Below are 18,091 nucleotides of genomic sequence, written 5' to 3' on the forward strand. Positions count from 1 at the left end.
AGCTGTCCCCATTTTTAGCATTAGAAGTATTACACAGTCCAACGTCAGGGAATTACACTAATTCATGTACGTTAATGACCCCGGTGGTCATTAGTTTACTAGACGGTTTACTGTTAGTTTACTGGTTGCATTGCGGGTTGTCAGTAGTGCTTTGCCACTATCTTAGCAAATCGTGACTAAAGATGTGCAGTGCGTTCCCGGAATGCAAGCTCTTGCTCAGATAGTTTACCTCAGATAATGCCGTCTCTTTTCCTAGCCAATTCACAGATTGCTTTATGTCATACTTTTTGGTACTTTTATAGTCTGGTGTGAGTTGTTCTGAAAACCAGTTCCACTGATGTGGCAGAATGTGTTTAACGGCCGACTGAAAATGCCAAAGTCGTCGTCTTCACCGTCTGGGCATTGATCGGGGCCAAGTATGACAAAGATCAGATTTTGAATATATATTACCTTAATAATCTGCTTTTTTGTTTTATTCTATTTTCTCCTCTCTTTTGTTTCTCTTTTTTTATGTCCCCACATATGCCACATGCAGTGCGTTTGGCGTAGTTATGCAGCCGATGAGAAGTCTGTTTCCATTGCCACCTGGAAGCCACACTTGAAGGCCTTGCACACCTGCAGCCCTACCAAGTAGGTATCAGTGTGACAGCTGGTGCTGTCATCGAGCCTCTTCATGTTCGGAAAACAAACCACACACACACACACACACACGAGCACACTCACTCACGCACACATGCGCATGTTGATTTTTGTCTTATTCTCTGTTGCCCTTTGAGAGATTCAAACCTGTTCAGTAGCAACTCGGGCACAAAACTAAATGGACTCAGCAACATTCCTCACCATTCACAGACTGAGCTTAAAGATTAAAGAAATTCATACTTTTATAGAGCTTGGTTCTACTATTTTATGCTTATTTTCTAATAAATCATTTCCTAAAGCCCACCGAAATTCTAAAAGTAAACCACCATGGTTCTTGGAAAACAGTAATTGTTTAAACTCCATCCATCACCTGACCCCAAGCGGGGAGCCCTTTGAAAGCAATGCATCTTTGCACAAAGCCCCTCAATGTCATTTCTTATCTGGATCCTCTCAGAGGATGGGTCCTGGAGCTTTTCACTTGCTGAGCAAGCTAGTATCCATAGCAAAAGAGTCCTAAGAAAATTACAGCATACAGTGAAGCAGTGGGGTCAGCCAGATTAAAATTTGAAATTAGCATTCAAAATTGGAAAGTAATATGGCTTCCATACACATTTCATTGGCCCAAACAAATCGCCTGGCCAGGCCTCAATTCAAAGGGGCAGGAAAGTCCTCCCATGTGCCTGGAAAGAGAAGAGAACCAGAAAAATTATGAACAGCACTCATGGTTACCACAGTGATCTTTAACTTTAAAAAAAAAAAAAAATCCTTAGTCCTGGAATCCTGGACTCCAGTTCAACTAACAGAACATACTTAATCAAAATCACTGTCTCATTAAAGAAATCTTCATCAAAACAACCAAAGCATGTAAGCCAAGGGAGAGGCTTTCTGTGTGTCACCCGGCTTGATTGCAATGGTCATTTCCTCAGGTTCTTCAAAAGTTACCAAACTGCTTATTTACTTAGTACTTTAGAACACCTGCTGTTCCCCTTCATAGTCCAACAAAACCTTAATCCTACTACTGGCTTCATGGGATTCAAGGCATCCCACTACTGGGATTCAATCAGAGAAACGTCTTTCTTACTTGATGCGGAAAAGAAACCAGCTGGGGAACCCTTCATGACTTCTTGCCTGGAACTGAAGTCTCAGAGGAGATTTGTGCTGCTTCAGAGCACACGCTGTTAGGAAGCCTTACATCTGTCATTAACTGTCAGGATCTGTTACATTGCTTCCCTGATCCTCCCCGGGCCCCATCCACAAAGTGAAGGACGAGAGGTGAGCAAGAGAACTTCTAAGCTCTGACGGGACATGTCTCCTAAAAGTTGGGGTCAAAAATTCCTCAGCACCTGTGATAGAGATATTCATAGAACCCCAGGTCTTCAGAAGGGATGGAAATTTAAGAAGGAATGAAGCATGGATACTGTCAAATGAAGGCATGCATGAGAAGTCTCTTTTCGTGCAGATCTTAAAATTGAATTTACTTTCCTTTATGGAGTATGAGACTCCTTCAGAGTTGTGGTAATAAAAAAAAAAAATCTATTCCTTGGGCGTAATGAATCAGAAATGGGAATTGTACAGAAATTGCATTTCTTGTACTCATGAAGGTTTCTAGGTATATATGTAAGAGGAAGACTAGTAGAAGAAACAAAAAGAAGGTTCTCGAGTGACAAAAGATAGTGGGCTATTATCATGTGATAATTCGGCTTTCCGCTTCCTGAGGTTTTTAGATTAAAGTCATTCTGGGGCCTGGAAAAAATTATTGAATAATAAGTCAAATTCTTCCAGTGCATAAACTATTATTTTACTTCATGATTTCTCTTATTTCTGCTGAAATTGGAGAGGGGAAGGAAGGAATTTATATATTCATGTTGTTCCACCCTGGCTGTCAGCCATCCTCCTCATTGTCTTTTCCCAGCATCCCTCCCCCCTTTAACTGCTGAGTCTCAACCCCATTTACTGAATATCGGGTACTTGTCCTGAATGACACGGCCATCCCTGGCAAAGCTCATGGGAACCTGACTATCCTAACATCTCTCCCTGTTACTGTTCCAAATTGTGTGTTCTTATTCTTTATTATTGTTATTGGTTTTGTTAAACCACACACACAAAAAAAAATTCAGTGCAAAGAAAAAAAAATCAAAATTTTGCCTCCAAATTGAATGTATTCACAGGCTCCTTGAAGCCAAGTTCAGAACCTTTGCTTTAGAAAGCGAACCTGCTTTAATCAAGTTTGTAGATCTGTGAAGGATATTTTTACGTTTATAATTAACTGGCTTTAGTGCAGTTAATTTAGTGCAGCTTAGTGCACTCTGAGTGCAGAGTGATATAATAAGAAATGGACCGAAACTTCTTTTTATTTATATAGTGTATTTTGTATAACATTCAGAGTTTAAGAACTTCTGAAGAGATGATTCATTCATTCATTTGTGCATTCATTAAATAACTATTCAGTAAGCACCTGTTATTTTGCAAGGCATTGTTCCAGGCACTAGAAGTGTAGCAGTGAAAGGAAAAAAAAAAAAATAATAACCAACAAAAAAAAACCCCAAATGGCTTTAGGGAATGTATATTCAAGGGACACTGGGAAGAGAAAATAAATAAATAAATAAATAAATATCATAGAGTTGGCTAAGGAGAACAGTAAAGTAGGGAAGGAATTTGGGGGACGTTAGGGATTATAATTTCAAATAGGTGGTCAGGAAAGAGATCATATTATCTATAGCATCAATGATATCACTGTCATTAATCATGAACTCATGCTCTTATTCCCAGGAGTTTTAGAGATACAATGAGATACTTTGACTCCTCAACCTCATTCCGGGGAATAGGATGGAAGAGAGGTGTGACAGGTGTGCAGGGGACACAGGGTACGGTGAGGAGACCGGCCATACCCCTCAGTCCTGCTGGGGAGATATCCTGCAGTTTCTGACTCTCTCCCTCTGGTCTGGCCGGTCTCTCATGGGTTTTCGGGGTCTTAGCAGTTGCTATTTCAAAGTTTTAATAAGAGAAGGATTTACAGAAGGAACACATTTTTCTTGATTTTCTTCTCAGAGAAAAGGCTGTGCAGAGTATGTAACACAGGTAAATGTGCTCTTTTAGGGAGTGACTGATATTTTATGAAGCTGTGGGGAATTATCAAGCTCCAAGGATGCCATGTGATAGTGTCAGAAGTCAGAATGTAGATATGCTCTAATCCAGACCCTTCAATTTATTCATAAGAAAATCAAGATCTACCAGAAAGTGAGGTGCTTGTCTGAGGACACACAGCTCATTTGTAAAGAGTAGGGACCCTACGCCGTTTTGCACAGACCTGAATTTGCTAAAATGGGCTGTTAAAAATACCATCCAACACTAGTCCCGGACAGTTGTGATCAATTTCCCAGGCACCTAATTTACTCCAAGAGAATTCATACTATATACAATATGAGAACAAAATCTTCCTCAACAAGTGATTGAAGCCACAGTGTACCCAGCACCCTTCTAAGAGTCTTTGTTCACGCCAGTCAGATCAGAACCGCTTTCTTAACCATGGATAACTTGAGCTAACGTGCGGTCTACAGTTTGGGGTTACGTGTGGGCACTGTTGGTCTTGCTAAGTAAAAATGCCAGCTCAGGTACCACAAAGAATATATGTTTGAAAGTTGGGTACACTTTGTATAAGGAATACTGCTTCTGTGGATCTTGCTCGAAAAGAATTACTTAAGGTACTTTATTCCCCATCCTCCGTTATCGAGTGTTATAAATGTATTCATCATTTCTCTTCTGCCTACACGCACCTGAAGGAAAGAACAAGGGGAAGCATCAAGCAGGTTTGTGATTTCTCTTCTGCTCCATGTTTGTTTATAAATCTGATGCCTAACCGATGTTTTAAATGTATCTCATGTGAGTAAAATTGATCAACAAATACAAGATGATTAAAAGTGACCTTTCACAAGATTGCCTGCAAAGGTTACTGTTTCACTGAACCCCCCCCCCCTTGGAAGCATCAGTGTCTCCCTAACTCACTGCTTCTTATAATCGGCAGGGTATGGAAAATTCTTGGGGAAAGAATTCTTGGTTATTCCTTGCTACCCTTTTTCTCAGACAGAAGTCTTACCAAAGTATTCAAATTCTGGGAAGCACTGTAAGATATATTCCCCTTCATCAGGGTCCTTTTAGAATAAGAAAATGGGTTTTTTGGGCAAAAGGAACACTGTGTACAAGAGGTAAGAACAATCTCTCTGTGACATCTCCAGCTCATTAAGCACTGGTGTACTTTAGTAACATGATTCAGAGGAAGAGCCTCCCCCTGCCACCACTGCCCTGTCCTTTAGGAAGAAGACAATCCTCCCAGAAATTGCACCAAATAATTTACGGCCATTCTTTCATGCCTTTCAGGGAAATGCCTTATCAGATTAAAGAGCAGAAAGTTAGACTGAGGAAGAATTGGAGATGAAAGAGAACATTTTATTCTGTGTTAGTGAGTGCCAGAAAGAGTCTGGATTTGGGAGCAAAACCCCAAAGGACAGAACCAGGTAGATCTTGGCACTGATGGTGTGAGGAGTAGCAGAGGCAGAACCAGCAGGAGAATCCCAGGTGCCTGGAAGGGAAGAAGAAAAAAAATTTCCTATCATTGCTACTTGTTTCTGTAATGAGGACACAGAGGCATTCCACCACGGCAGAGTTGGCCCCTGGGTGGGGACCAGTGGGAGTCCAGGGAAGGTCCCTTAGTTTTGTACTGTCATACTAGACATTAATTATAATCTATTCATACCATACTGAAACCAGTTTCAAAAGGTCACTTGGAATCATGAGGTTCTGGGTCCTCCATTTCTGCATTATATGAACACTTAAAAAGATTCACAAGCCAGAATCTAATTGCATCCATGATGAGAGACAGATGTGGCAGGGTGCACAACACTCCTTCGAAGTAGGTAAGCCTACACGGGGATGACATTAAAACCCCTTCTCTTACTTGGTAGACAAAGAGTTAGAGCCAAGGTCACTAGATATTCCTGGGTGCTATTTCCAGACAGTTTTAGTAGCCTAAAGATTTTATCTTCTCTACTTTAGAGATATTTCTGCCCAAAGAGAGGTCCTGGTCATTAGACTGAGAACATTCTTTGAATAGACTCCAGAAGAGGCAATCTCTACAATTCTGGCCATTTGGTCCTCTTGTCTAGATGCCCTGCAAACCCTGCCATCCTTCTGTTTTACTTGAAAAGAGTTACACAAATAAATCATAGCCATTATAAGCCATTTAGTCTATTTGGTGATATTTGAAAAGCTTGCCTTTTTTTAGGAGCTATCCCTTTACAGATCATGTCAAAGGGTAATTCGTCTCCAAATCCTAAAGGCAGAGACTATCTTTGGCACAAACTCCATAGCTACCTGAGAGTAAGGTCGCCTGTCTTGGTTTCATCCTCCAGAACAGAGCTGTTGGCACCTAAAGGGGAAGTCTGTGAATCACGTGGAGGTTCTTTGCAGAAGTGTGACCTGGTATGACAGTCCTGAGAGAGGGGTCCCCTTGAGCTGACACGATATTGCACTTTTTCCAAATGTTACCAAGGCAGGAAGCAAAGACAAAATTAAAGTGTAACTATGGAGCTTCTGTTCCTCACTCCAAAAATGAACATCCCAATCAGCTGTCACGATTCAAAAAGACCACCGACCAAATTTTTTACATTTCATGATGTTCATTTATAGCTAAAACATCAAAATTTTATTCTACATGCTTGTGACTAAGGGTGTCAAAAATGACTCACATGTAGTTTTGAACATAGAAACATCAAGATATGTTACACAGACATTTCTTGTTTCTCTAGGGTCATTGGACACTTAGCAGAAACCCCCATGAAATGTCTTATATTACCATTTATCTGGCATACATGCCCTACTTGATGTGTCCTACTTCATACACATAGGTCTTCTGCCCCCCAGTGATGTATCACACCTCCCTTTGCAAAGCTAGGACTGGGAATGTGCTCAATAAACAGTTCTTGGATAGAGTAATAAAATGTCCCTGACCTCAAGTAGCTCCACGTAGAAAGAGAAAACACCAACAAAAACGGGAAAGAGGAAATAACAAAAAGACAATGAGGTAATAAGAACACTTCAATAATCTGAAGGAAACAAGCCAAAGCTCCCATTTTAACATGACCTAAGCTTCCACCTTGCTGGGTTCCATAGACAGTGGAATTTATGATACTGCATAAGGAATGCAGTAGCAACAGTACCATCTTAAGAAAAACAAATTTGCCCTTACTCAAGCAAAATATGCACAAAGGAAAATGCATTTATAATGAGGATTGTTTCTTGGAAGAGAGCAGATTTGGGTCCAGGCTATTGATTAATCCTGGACCCGATTTCAAATGGATTGATTACTGCCACCCAAGCGCAAAGCCCTTTACTATGTTTGGGGCCACTGGGTTACTGATGGCGATTCAGATAAGCAGAAGAGATAAACTTCTGCCAACTCTATCTTCCGGTTATCTCAGAACCTGAAGTCTCCTAAAATCTTTCATCATCGCTTTTTATTGTGTTAAGAACTGGGAGTAATTCAGGCGTAGTTGGGTTTAGTACAGTAGCCGGTAACTCTTTCCTGGTCCCTGGCATTTTTTCCTCTGAATAACCGGGCCATATTCGGAGAGGCTTTTCTCACTGCAAAATGTAGTGAGGCATCACACACATTCATATACCCCCATAGCTAACTAAGTTCCCATCTTTGGAATATTCTGGTTAGAGAGAGTTTTGTCTTTCTACCCTGAGGTTAGGGTATGTTTAAACAAATATGGGTTAGGGAAAGACATCCAGTTCAGTGATGCTTTTGCATTATTTGCAACAGGTCCAACATTTTTCTTTAAAAATACAAACCATCAGTCTCAAGAGGAGTTCAACTGAAGAACAGTTGAAATATTGTCTCTTTGAGACATTAAAATGATGTCTTTGGTACGGGGTCAGGTACAAATTATTATTAGTCTCAAGTGAGCCTGCTCTGTTCTTCCTCTGCTTAGACCATAAACGCAACTTCTTTAGCATCATTTAATGATTCATTTGTTTTCCTCTATCTTCCCATTGAAACAGTTCTAATCCCATATGTGGTGAGTAGGTTTATTGATTTTAGTATAATAATTATCCCATTGAGTAACTTCTCCAACTCATTTTTTAAAACTGGATAGGTTTTCTCTGTTTTGGTACAAATTGTGACTTTCAGAAAATAGAATATTCACCTATAAACCCATCTAACCTAATTAAGCCAGTACTCTCACCTTGAGATTTTTAGGCTCTCCTCCCTTTCTCCTTGACTTAGCCATCTTGCACGCACCGCACAAAAAGCTCTTACTTCTTCCTACCTATGTTAGGTTTTTATTGCTACAGGAATAGATCATGCCAACGGAAGTTTAGGGATTATCTATAAATCCCACTACCTCTGCCTACCCTGGTTCCTTAATCAACAATTGTTGGCTACGTGCATGCTTCATAGTTAAGCTACCCTGATCACCGTCTATAGGCTTTAAATAGAACCCTGTCAGACTTCTTATTAGACTATAAATTTGCTTGAACAGGTTCTTGTGAGAGTGTTATAAAGATGCATGTCTTAAAAGTTAAAGCATAAATGATATATTTTTTAATTACATTATCATCTTCTGCTGTGATCCACTGAGTGCTTTGTCCAAATTGCTCCTACATGGTTGGCTTTATTAGGTTCTGAGATGTGCGGTTCTTAAGAGAGAACTCTAGAATGCGAAGAGAAAAGACTGCGTTCTTGTATTTCTTGGGCGTTTGTTTTCCACTATTTACATTTTCTTTCTTCTGTGTGCAAAGAATGATCTGCATGTGTTGTTACACCAAGTAAGACTAGACTTTTTTTTTTTTCCCCAGCATAATCAACTTGTGTCCTTATGGGCAAAATGTTAGATTGTTTCAAAAACAATCTTTTGAAAATGGTTTCTCCTTCTGTTCGCATTTATTGATAGAGGGAAAGGATTTAGTCTTTTAAAAACACATCAAAAGACATACAATAAAAACTTTTTTTAACAAGCTAGTGACTTAGAATCTTCTGACTTTTTAAAGCATGTATTCTGACAATTAGTTATTGATATTAACTATAACTACAGGTGTTTTATGCAAATCAGGAACTTTTTTAATATTTCAAAGCAATTAGTGATATCAACTTCATTGGTTCCTATAAATATTTATTTTTCAAAGTTCCGAAATTGTTTATCCCTTGTTTATACTGCATTGGATTGCAAAGGTTGCAATATTTTAAAATATTTATGTTCTTATTTTCACATGGCTCTGATGCTAACACACAGGCTACCATCGTTTGTAATGCCTGCTTCACGTCCAGTCCTTTCAACCTCACCATTAAGAGCACTGATTATACTCCAAGCAGCACAATTAAGCTCCGTAGTTAGTACTTACTGCTTAAATAGTCTGTGTACTTAGATCTGAAAAACAATAAAGCCAAATGGCTTTGTTGTTCTAAAAAGAAATCCCTGAGCACTTTCGTGGTGGTGAAATGCTTAGTAATGTGCTGCTCTATCTCCCTCACTCCTAGTAAGTTCTGTAGTAATAAGCAGAAGCTCTTCAGAATGTACACCTCACGGAAGCAGAGGTACCCAGCATCCCGGCTATTGACATGAAATTTGAGAATGCCAACTAACCTCAGGTGCATGACCAGGTTCTACCGCCATCCTACCTGAGCCCCGCTCAGAGACTCACTCTTCCTAAGGACTTCTTGAATGAGGTTTTCAAGCCGCTTGTTATTTTCCTTGTTGCCTGTTGCCTGCTTTGATACTCTAGCCCAGGGCCAAATAGGCAGGGTCGCGCACAGCCCTGGCTGTCGGCCCCTTGGCGCCTCCTTGTGGTGGGACAGCTGCTGAACTGCTGCACGCACTGGATTGTTACGGCTCAGTCGCCATATTGTGCCTGAGGCGAGAATTTGTAGAATGCTTATCCTGTGAAGGGCTAACACACCCTAATTAACTATTAACAAGAACTACAGTGTTCTAAGTACGAGAGGATTACTGTGGGGTTACGGTAATGCCACCCAGTTCCCTGGCAGGGAACATCCAGTAGTAGCCTGCATGCTGGGCCATTTGAGGAACGTGTCCGTCTGGTTCCTAGAGGGGAAGAATCCCCCTGCACAGTCCCCCGTCCTTGTGCATACTCAAAGATGCCAGGACCAATGACTACAATGTCCTTTGGGTTACTTGGGGTTACCTTCTCCAGAAAGAGACCTTCTTATTTGTCTCCTAGGAATAATCTTTGACAATCTTCCTAAAAACACTGTTCCATGAATCTTTCTCAAAAATCATGTTTATAGGGGGCGCCTGGCTGGCAGAGCATGTGAGTCTCAATCTCAGGGTCATGGGTTCAAGCCCCAAGTTGGGCATGGAGCCTACTTTAAAAAAAAAAAAAAAAAAGAAGAAGTGTTTATAGATATGACAAAAAGTAAGAAAGTAATAAAAACTTGAATGAACCAGTAAAGAGTCCATCTTTTTAATCAGTGTGCATTTTCAATAACAGCCATCTAATCAGTTTAATAGTCATCTAATCAAGATGTTCTGTTGATTTCCAAACAGGGAAAAGAAGCAGAAAAACTAATAGAAGTGAGCTTTTTTTGTAAGAACAGGTCTTTGTTTTGGAGAACAAAATTTTGCCTGGTTAAAAAATTCTGGGTTAAGATTTTATTCTTAACTTTGATACAATTATGTCAAAAGAGAGGGTGAAAACATTAATTTTTTTTCTAATTTCATATGTAATATGTTGGATTCACTTTAAAATGATTTTTGATAATTCTTTTCATATTAGACATTGGCAAATATTCATGCAGTTAAGAAGGACAAAAAGGGACATGGTACCTAGAACTCGTTTATATCAACTTTAAGTACTTTAAATAGTACTAAGATTCAGAGAAAAATATTATTTCCACTTTCCATGAGTTATTAAAGATGCATCAAAACGTTTCAGAGGCAACTTTTAAAAAATATTTGCATAGGAGCAATATTGTTTTTAAATATTTCATTATTGCCAATCAGCCATGAGGGTTTGATGCTGATACTTATTTCCAATTTTTTTACTTTTTCAGTAATTGAAATTTTAAAAAAGAAAAAACAAAATTTCATATTAAATGGTTTTATGATGTTTTCATCAGTTTCCTCTTTACTTAGTTGGTGTAAGAAACAGATATATCGTTAAAGATTAAGAAAGTAATTTGATATTAACGAAACCCAACCTTCTGTAGTAATTAGCATCTGTGAGTTCCAGAAAAGGTAACCAACTAGATAAAGTACAGTGAGAACATTTGTAGTGATAGCTATGTAAACTTCAGCCATTCGTTAATCTAAATAAAGGTGCAGAGTTGAGCATATGTTCCTGATTCCAATCATCATAAATTTAAATGATGGAACAGATGTGCTGAAACTGAAGAGAGATGTGAAATTTTTACTATTTAAAAAAAATCAAAATAAAAAGGTTGAGAAGAGTAGACATTTTGGGCCCTATCCCTTTTATCTCTTTGAGGATTTGTTTAAATGATTTGAAGGTTTGGGATGACATGGAGAACCCAGCCTCGGCATAAAAAGATGCAGTTTTGTATGTTATTGTTGCTGTTGTTTGATGTGATCCACCATTTAATCATGCATTCGTCTGGTGCAGAGAAAGCCTTTGACTGACGGGATTGTTTTAAAGAACCCTTGAACCCACCCGGCCCCATCACAAAACTGCCCAGCCTGTTCTCTGCATGTGCCTTTAGCTAGTCGTGCTGGGCTTAGCTACATCTGCATTTCCGAGGGGAGCTGTCCGTGGCATGGTCGACTTGTTTATTGTTACCAGGACTTTCTGATCACCACAGTTCATTATTTGATTTGTTTTCATGTAAACACATAAAATGTGGTGTCTTTTTAGAATATCATTTGTTAAGCAACTAGGCATGGAAAAATAAATGTTACTGTTTCTTGTTAGCTACAAAACACATAACCACTAAACACATTTGCTGTTGGCATGCTGCAGCTGGGGACAGTGGACGTTGCGGTAAGTGGAAAAAACCAGGGTTCCACTTCGTCTCAGATAACCCGAGTCCATGAGAACACTGCCTCCTTCATGCCCCTCGAAGGCTGCAGCATGAATGCGGGTCTCGGCCTCTCAGAGCAGCTGCTCCAAGTATTGCCTTCAGACCCTAGACCCTTCACCCTTCATTTCCTCAGACCCCCAAGTGGCCTGGGCCTCTAACTAGGGACCAGTGTCGTTCTCTGATGAACAACACAGTGCTTTATAAATGAAACACAAAAAGAACACAAACAAAATGGGGACACAGCACCTCTTACAGTCCTCTTGGTTCCCACAAAAATCCCTTAGCCGTGTTGCTATTTTCATCCTTATGTTCGAGATGAGGACTGCAAACTCCAAGCCTCTTTGATTCTAACCTGCCCTTCCCACCACCTCACACAGCATCTTTTGAGGAGGAAATCGTGGAGATGCACTTTCGGTTTTGTTGTTGTTGTTAATGCTTCCTTTATCAACCCACGGCATTTCAGTTCTCTCTGGCATCTGAGAACTGAATGTCGGAACAAATATAATTTACCAGTAGCTGCCACAGCAAATCAATAACCTGTTTAATAGCAGGAAATTGTGTTAGTGAACATAACATCTCATTCCGTTAATCAGTCATCACATTCATTATATGTTGGGGCTGTTCTACATTGTGTGGTTTTTGTCTCACAAGAATGAATGCAAGCAAAAAAGAAATGGGTGTTAAGTGTTGTATGTTTGCTCTTATGTATGCAGTACTACCAACCGCTAGGAGATTGCATGAATTTATGGATATCATAATCTTGCCTGGAATATGAAATGCATGCAGAATATAGATATATGTGTATACGTAACTGTCATCCCTGTAGAAATGCTCAGAAATTACAAAGAGATATGCTCCCAAATAAAAAATTACTTTCTTTAAATATCCAAAGTCAAGGTCAAAGCTAAAAATCTGTTTCTAAAGCAAACACCGAACCAGTTCTTGGTTATGTCCAGTGTAATTGTGGCCAAACAACCGTACCCGATGTTGATTCTTTCTGTGATGAATCCAGGAAAGGGTGTGCCACCTAGACAGTGAGATTAAGTTCAAACGAATGCAAACAGATTAAATAAAGCTCCGGTTTTCAATAAGGGAAGACTATATTGCTATGCTCCTACTCGCTGAAAACATGTATGTCTATTGAAATATAGTATACAGTCTCATCAAAGTATTTACGCAAGTGGAGTGGAAGAAATTGCTTGAAATGGAATAATCATGCCTCTGTTGTCCACAGTCAGAAGCTAAGTTTTAAGGAGCGAGTACGCATGGCTAGCCCAAGGGGCCAGAGTATTAAGAGCAGACAAGCGTCCGTAGGTGACAGGAGGTCCCCGAGCACCGACATCACCGCCGAGGGCAGCCCCACCAAAGTGCAGAAGAGCTGGAGCTTCAACGACCGCACCCGCTTCCGGCCCTCGCTGCGCCTCAAAAGTTCTCAGCCCAAACCGGTGATAGACGGTAAGCCCTGTTTTTCCATAACTGTGTTTAATTGGATAGGCTATCGTGAGCGAGATTATGAAGTAATTAATTCTCCATGGTACCAGTTGAAGATAGAAGAAAACAACCCCAAGGAAGGAATTGTTTGTTGGTTTTATTGGAAATTTATTCAGTGCCTTGGGCAAATGTACAGAACATAAGTTTACTTTTGGGAGCAACTTTGGCAGCTAAATCTACATTTCAAAGGAGTCAAACAAAATGTGGTAACTTCTTCACTCTTATCTACAACACGCTGTTACTTCTCAGACAAAGTCCCTATCAAGTTCAACGTGACTGTCCTTCTCACGTATAGGTTATGTCTGACCAGCCAAGGTCTGTGGCCAGAGATGACCAGGTGGTCTGTGAATGACTTGAAACACAGTCAGAAGGGTAACAATAACTTTCTGGACAACAGTGAAGATGCTGTTCCCTTCTCTATGCTCTCTCCACCCCTAAATCAGAGACCACTGCTTATCTTCCTTAGCAAGATTCCTGTTGAAAGTTCTTACCTAATGCTAAGTAGAATTCAAGTTCTTCTCCCAAAAGCAGCCAACCTACTTTATTCACCATACAATGTTCCAGAAGTGTACTTGCTAACACATTTTATTGAGTACCACATCATTTTCATGTTTATAAAGCAGTTTTTCACATAAGATTAGCTTGGTTTTCCTTTTAAGTATGCCCCCCTGGGATCTCTCTTTTTTTTTTTTTAAGATTTTATTTATGTATTTGAGAAAGAGAGATCACAAGTAGGCAGAGAGGCAGGCAGAGAGAGGGGGAAGCAGGCTTCCTACTAAGCAGAGAGCCCGATGCGGGGCTCGATTCCAGGACTCTGAGACCATTCCCTGAGCCTAAGGCAGAGGCTTAACCCACTGAGCCACCCAGGGTCCCCCCTCTGGGATCTCTTAAACTGGGCGAAGAACCAAGGTCAAATAGCATCTTCCATGAATACATAAAAACTGCGAAGGCTGTCGGCCCTCCTGTTCTCGTTCCCTGGTGTAACCTGTATTTTCCCAGGCTCTGAAAGCCTGAGGGATAAAATTAACAACCAGGGGTCATAATCTCTGTGATCTTAGGCTCCCTGGAACCTCAGCCTACGGGTTCCTCCCAGCTCATTCAGAGATCCCCAGGGCTATCCCTCCCACTCTCCAGTGAGCAGCACGAGTCCCCTCTGCACACCTCTTCATTCTCCACAACTCCGTGGATGCCATGCTCTCCAAGTGGACGTCTCGCTGCCAAGCACCACATTCCTGGTGGAGCTGGCAGCTCCTGTCTCGGCGGCAGGATAGGCTGATGCTGCCAGGCTTCCCTCCACCTGTCACTCTGCTAAGGTAGGAAATGCTTCCTCCACCAACCCTGGACACTCTCCTTCAAGACTTTGAGTGTCTGGAGTCACTGGAGGCACCGATTTTCAGTGTCCTCTGGTTTCTACACTCGCCTGCTCAGGAATTTGGCTGAGAGCCCATGAACAGCTGAGTCAAGAATTACCCGTTACAGGGCTTTATGTTGCACTCAAAATAGACTTTCTGAATATAAATGGATGCATCATTTCTGGAAGGCGATTTGGCAACATATATCAAAAGCCTAAGCCTGGACACATCCCACCAACCAATTCCATTTCTAGGATATAATCAATATAATGAAACAATATCAGACATTAGAAATGGTGCTACAAATCAAAAATTATTGACATGAAAAGGTGAGCATAAAAAATAAATTGTTCCCTTTTGCTGTGTGTGTGTGTGTGTGTGTGTGTGTAAATTCATGTACTTACAGGAAAAAGTCTGGAAGTATTTATAGCAATATATGAACAATTACCTCCAAGTGATGAGGTCATAGTTATACTTTCTTTCTTCATTTTGTCTGTATTTCCTATTATTTCTACAATGAACATGTAAAGCTTTTGCAAAAGAAAACAAAGGATGATTTTCTATTAAAAAATTGGACTTCTTTTCACCCAATACCCTCCCCTTCCCCGATTCTAGGGACCCTTGGTCTAACACCCTCTCCTTAGGGTGATTCCCCCCACACACTCCCCTCTGCCAAGAGGTAGAAGGACTGCCCTGTCTTAATGCTTAGCCTCTGTTGAGTGTAGACATGGATTGTCTAATGAAGTTGAACATACCACAAGTAGAGCTGTATTAGGCTCGAGGGTTGCCATAACAAAGTAGCACAGCCAGGGTAGCATAAACAACAGAAATTTATTTTCTCACGGTTCTGGAGGCTAGAAGTCCGAGAATCTCCTTGGCATTTAATGGCTACCTTCTCCCCGTGTCTTCACTTCATCTTCCCTCCATGCACAGCTGTGTCCAGATTTTGTCTTCTTTTTCTTAAAGGTTTAATTTATCTATTTGAGAGAAAGAGAGAGAGTGAGCGTGTGCACAAGCCTGGGAAGAGGCAAAGGGAGAGAAAAACGGACTCCCTGCTGAGCAGGGAGCCAGATGCAGGACTTGATCCCAGGACCCTGGGATCATGCCCTGAGCCAAAGGCAGATGCTTAACTTACTAAGCCACCCAGGTGCCCCAGATTTCTTTTTCTTATAAGGACAACAGTGATACTGGATTATAGCACACCCTAATCAGCTCATTTTAACTTAATTGTGTCCTTAAAGACCCTATCTCCAAACAGAGTTACATTCCAAGGTACTAGGGTTTAGGACTTCGACATAGGAATTTTGGTGGGACATAATTCAACCTATAGCAGAGCTCCTGCTCACACACATCATTGCATCCCTGGGCAAGCCGGGGTGTTGTGCCCTTATCTTCAAACCTAACCCTGGATTCACACTGTGCTAGAAATGCATACATGACCCACGGTGGGTCCATACTCTTCCAATAGGGGCTTCAAAAAATATTCGACTTTGTACTGTGAGGTCTTTAAGGTTGGCTGAGCACATCTAAATAAAAAATAAATAGGATCTGAATTCTGAATATGGAAAGTGAATTCTACTTGTATATTTGGCCAGAGGGAAAGCATTTTTCAAAGACTTCTAATGTCAGCGCTATCCATCACAGTATTTCAGTTACTGCAAAGATGTCTCAGAGATCAGACAGATAGAAACAGAAGTCCTATTCTTTAACAAGTAACAAATCGGAAAGGTCTCCTGCCATCCATTTTCTACATCATTTCATACAAGTGCAGTTCTGTTTGGTTAGAAAGGAATTGCTTTTCCCTGGTTGATGCCCATCTCAATTGGTTCTGAGTTCCCCCAAGTGACAGGAGGCCTGATTGCTGTTCTGCCAAGGTAGCTTTGTCGGCTGCCCACCTGCAAGAGATCATGACCCCTGACTCCTCATTTCATCCAATAGTCCAGAATCTTTATCCCTGAGTTAACTCAATGCTAGGACTTGGGAAAATGGAAGTTCCTTTTTAGAGGGAAAAAAAAAAAAAGTAAATTAGTTATCAAATAAATGTAGACTTCAATTATACATTTTTCTTTATACTGCCCCTCCTGGTTTTAAGTTTGTCTACAAACCACTTACTACCCATAGAAAATAATACATAACACCACAGCCAGCTCCCAATTATTCCAGATCTATTTGCTCATTCACTTCTGGGGCTCTTTTCTTCTACTTCTCTCCTTCCTGTAGATATTTTAGGCATTTCTTTTTTTTTTTTTAAGATTTTGTTTATTTATTTGACGACAGAGATCACAAGTAGGCAGACAGGCAGGCAGAGAGAAAGAGAGAGAGAAGCAGGCTCCCCGCTGAGCAGAGAGCTCGATGTGGGGCTCCATCCCAGGACCCTGAGATCATGACCTGAGCCGAAGACAGAGGCTTTAACCCACTGAGCCATCCAGGTCCCACTTTTTAGGCATTTCATTGCCCATGAACAGCTCAAAGAGAGTGGAGGAATAGCAAAAAGAATAATGAAAAGACTAATTGGCCTTTGAGTTAATAACAAAGTTACATCCAGAAAATATATTGAGTTAATAACTAAGTTACATTCAGAAAATAAAAGACACGATCATAGAAAAACAAAGGAAATTTAGGGTTAATCTATAAGCTTTAATAATTCCCGCCAAATCTGATACCCTTTAGTACAGATGGCATTATTTTTATAATTTAATAACTGTTACAAAAGCTATTAAATATTGCATGTTGGACTTTTCTTACTATAATTGTTTGTGCAATTTACATATGACACTTAAAAGGGGCATAACTATCTCCTAATATTCTACATTCATGTACACAGAGAAGTAGAAAGTAATAGGCAGATGTTGAAGCCAGAAATTAACAGATGGCAAAAGGAAGAAAGTGCACTATAAGGGACTGGTGTGGATTGCCATAACAAATTTCTTTTGACCGGTATGGTATGAATAGTATTTTTAGTTTATAAATCCAGTAATAAGAGAGAAATTTTCCATTGATCAACCAATAGTAAATAAGCCTCTTCATATAATTTTTAAAAGTAGATAAGATATGACTTTTTTTAGATTCCACATATAAATGCAATCAGGCAGGTTTTTTTCTTTCTGTGTCTGGCTTATTTCACTTAGCATAATGTCCTCCAGGTTTATCCATTTTGTTGCAAATGGGATGTTGTTCTTTTTTAAGGATGAATAATATTCTTTTATATAATTATATCACAATTTCATTTCACTGTGTATGTCTATCAGGTCATCATGTTGTACACTTCAAACATACCCAGTTGTTTTTTTTAAGATTTTATTTATTTGGGGCGCCTGGGTGGCTCAATGGGTTAAAGCCTCTGCCTTCAGCTCAGGTCATGATCCCAGGGTCCTGGGATCGAGCCCCACATCAGGCTCTCTGCTCAGCAGGGAGCCTGCTTCCTCCTTCTCTCTCTCTGCCTGCCTCTCAGCCTACTTGTGATCTCTGCCTGTCAAATAAAGAAATAAAATCTTTAAAAAAAAATAAAAAATAAATTTTTTAAAAAAGATTTTATTTATTTATTTGAAAGAGAGAG

The 18,091-nt window shown here is 40.2% G+C and overlaps 1 protein-coding gene across 4 annotated transcripts in view; it reads left to right on the top strand.

Moving 5' to 3' along the window:
• KCNQ5 (potassium voltage-gated channel subfamily Q member 5) overlaps positions 1-18,091 on the top strand; it is a 539,086-nt gene that overhangs the window by 465,564 nt on the left and 55,431 nt on the right. The window contains exons 8-11 of one of the 4 annotated variants that reach the window (XM_032340463.1): positions 536-630; positions 4,419-4,445; positions 9,176-9,232; positions 12,927-13,147. In XM_032340463.1, coding sequence (XP_032196354.1) covers positions 536-630; positions 4,419-4,445; positions 9,176-9,232; positions 12,927-13,147 — 400 coding nt within the window. The remainder of the gene's footprint in view (positions 1-535; positions 631-4,418; positions 4,446-9,175; positions 9,233-12,926; positions 13,148-18,091) is intronic. The other 3 variants (XM_032340464.1, XM_032340465.1, XM_032340466.1) reach the window with 3 other exon arrangements.

This window comes from Mustela erminea, chromosome 4, assembly GCF_009829155.1.
Source record: "Mustela erminea isolate mMusErm1 chromosome 4, mMusErm1.Pri, whole genome shotgun sequence".
In the NCBI taxonomy this organism is placed as follows: Eukaryota; Metazoa; Chordata; class Mammalia; order Carnivora; family Mustelidae; genus Mustela; species Mustela erminea.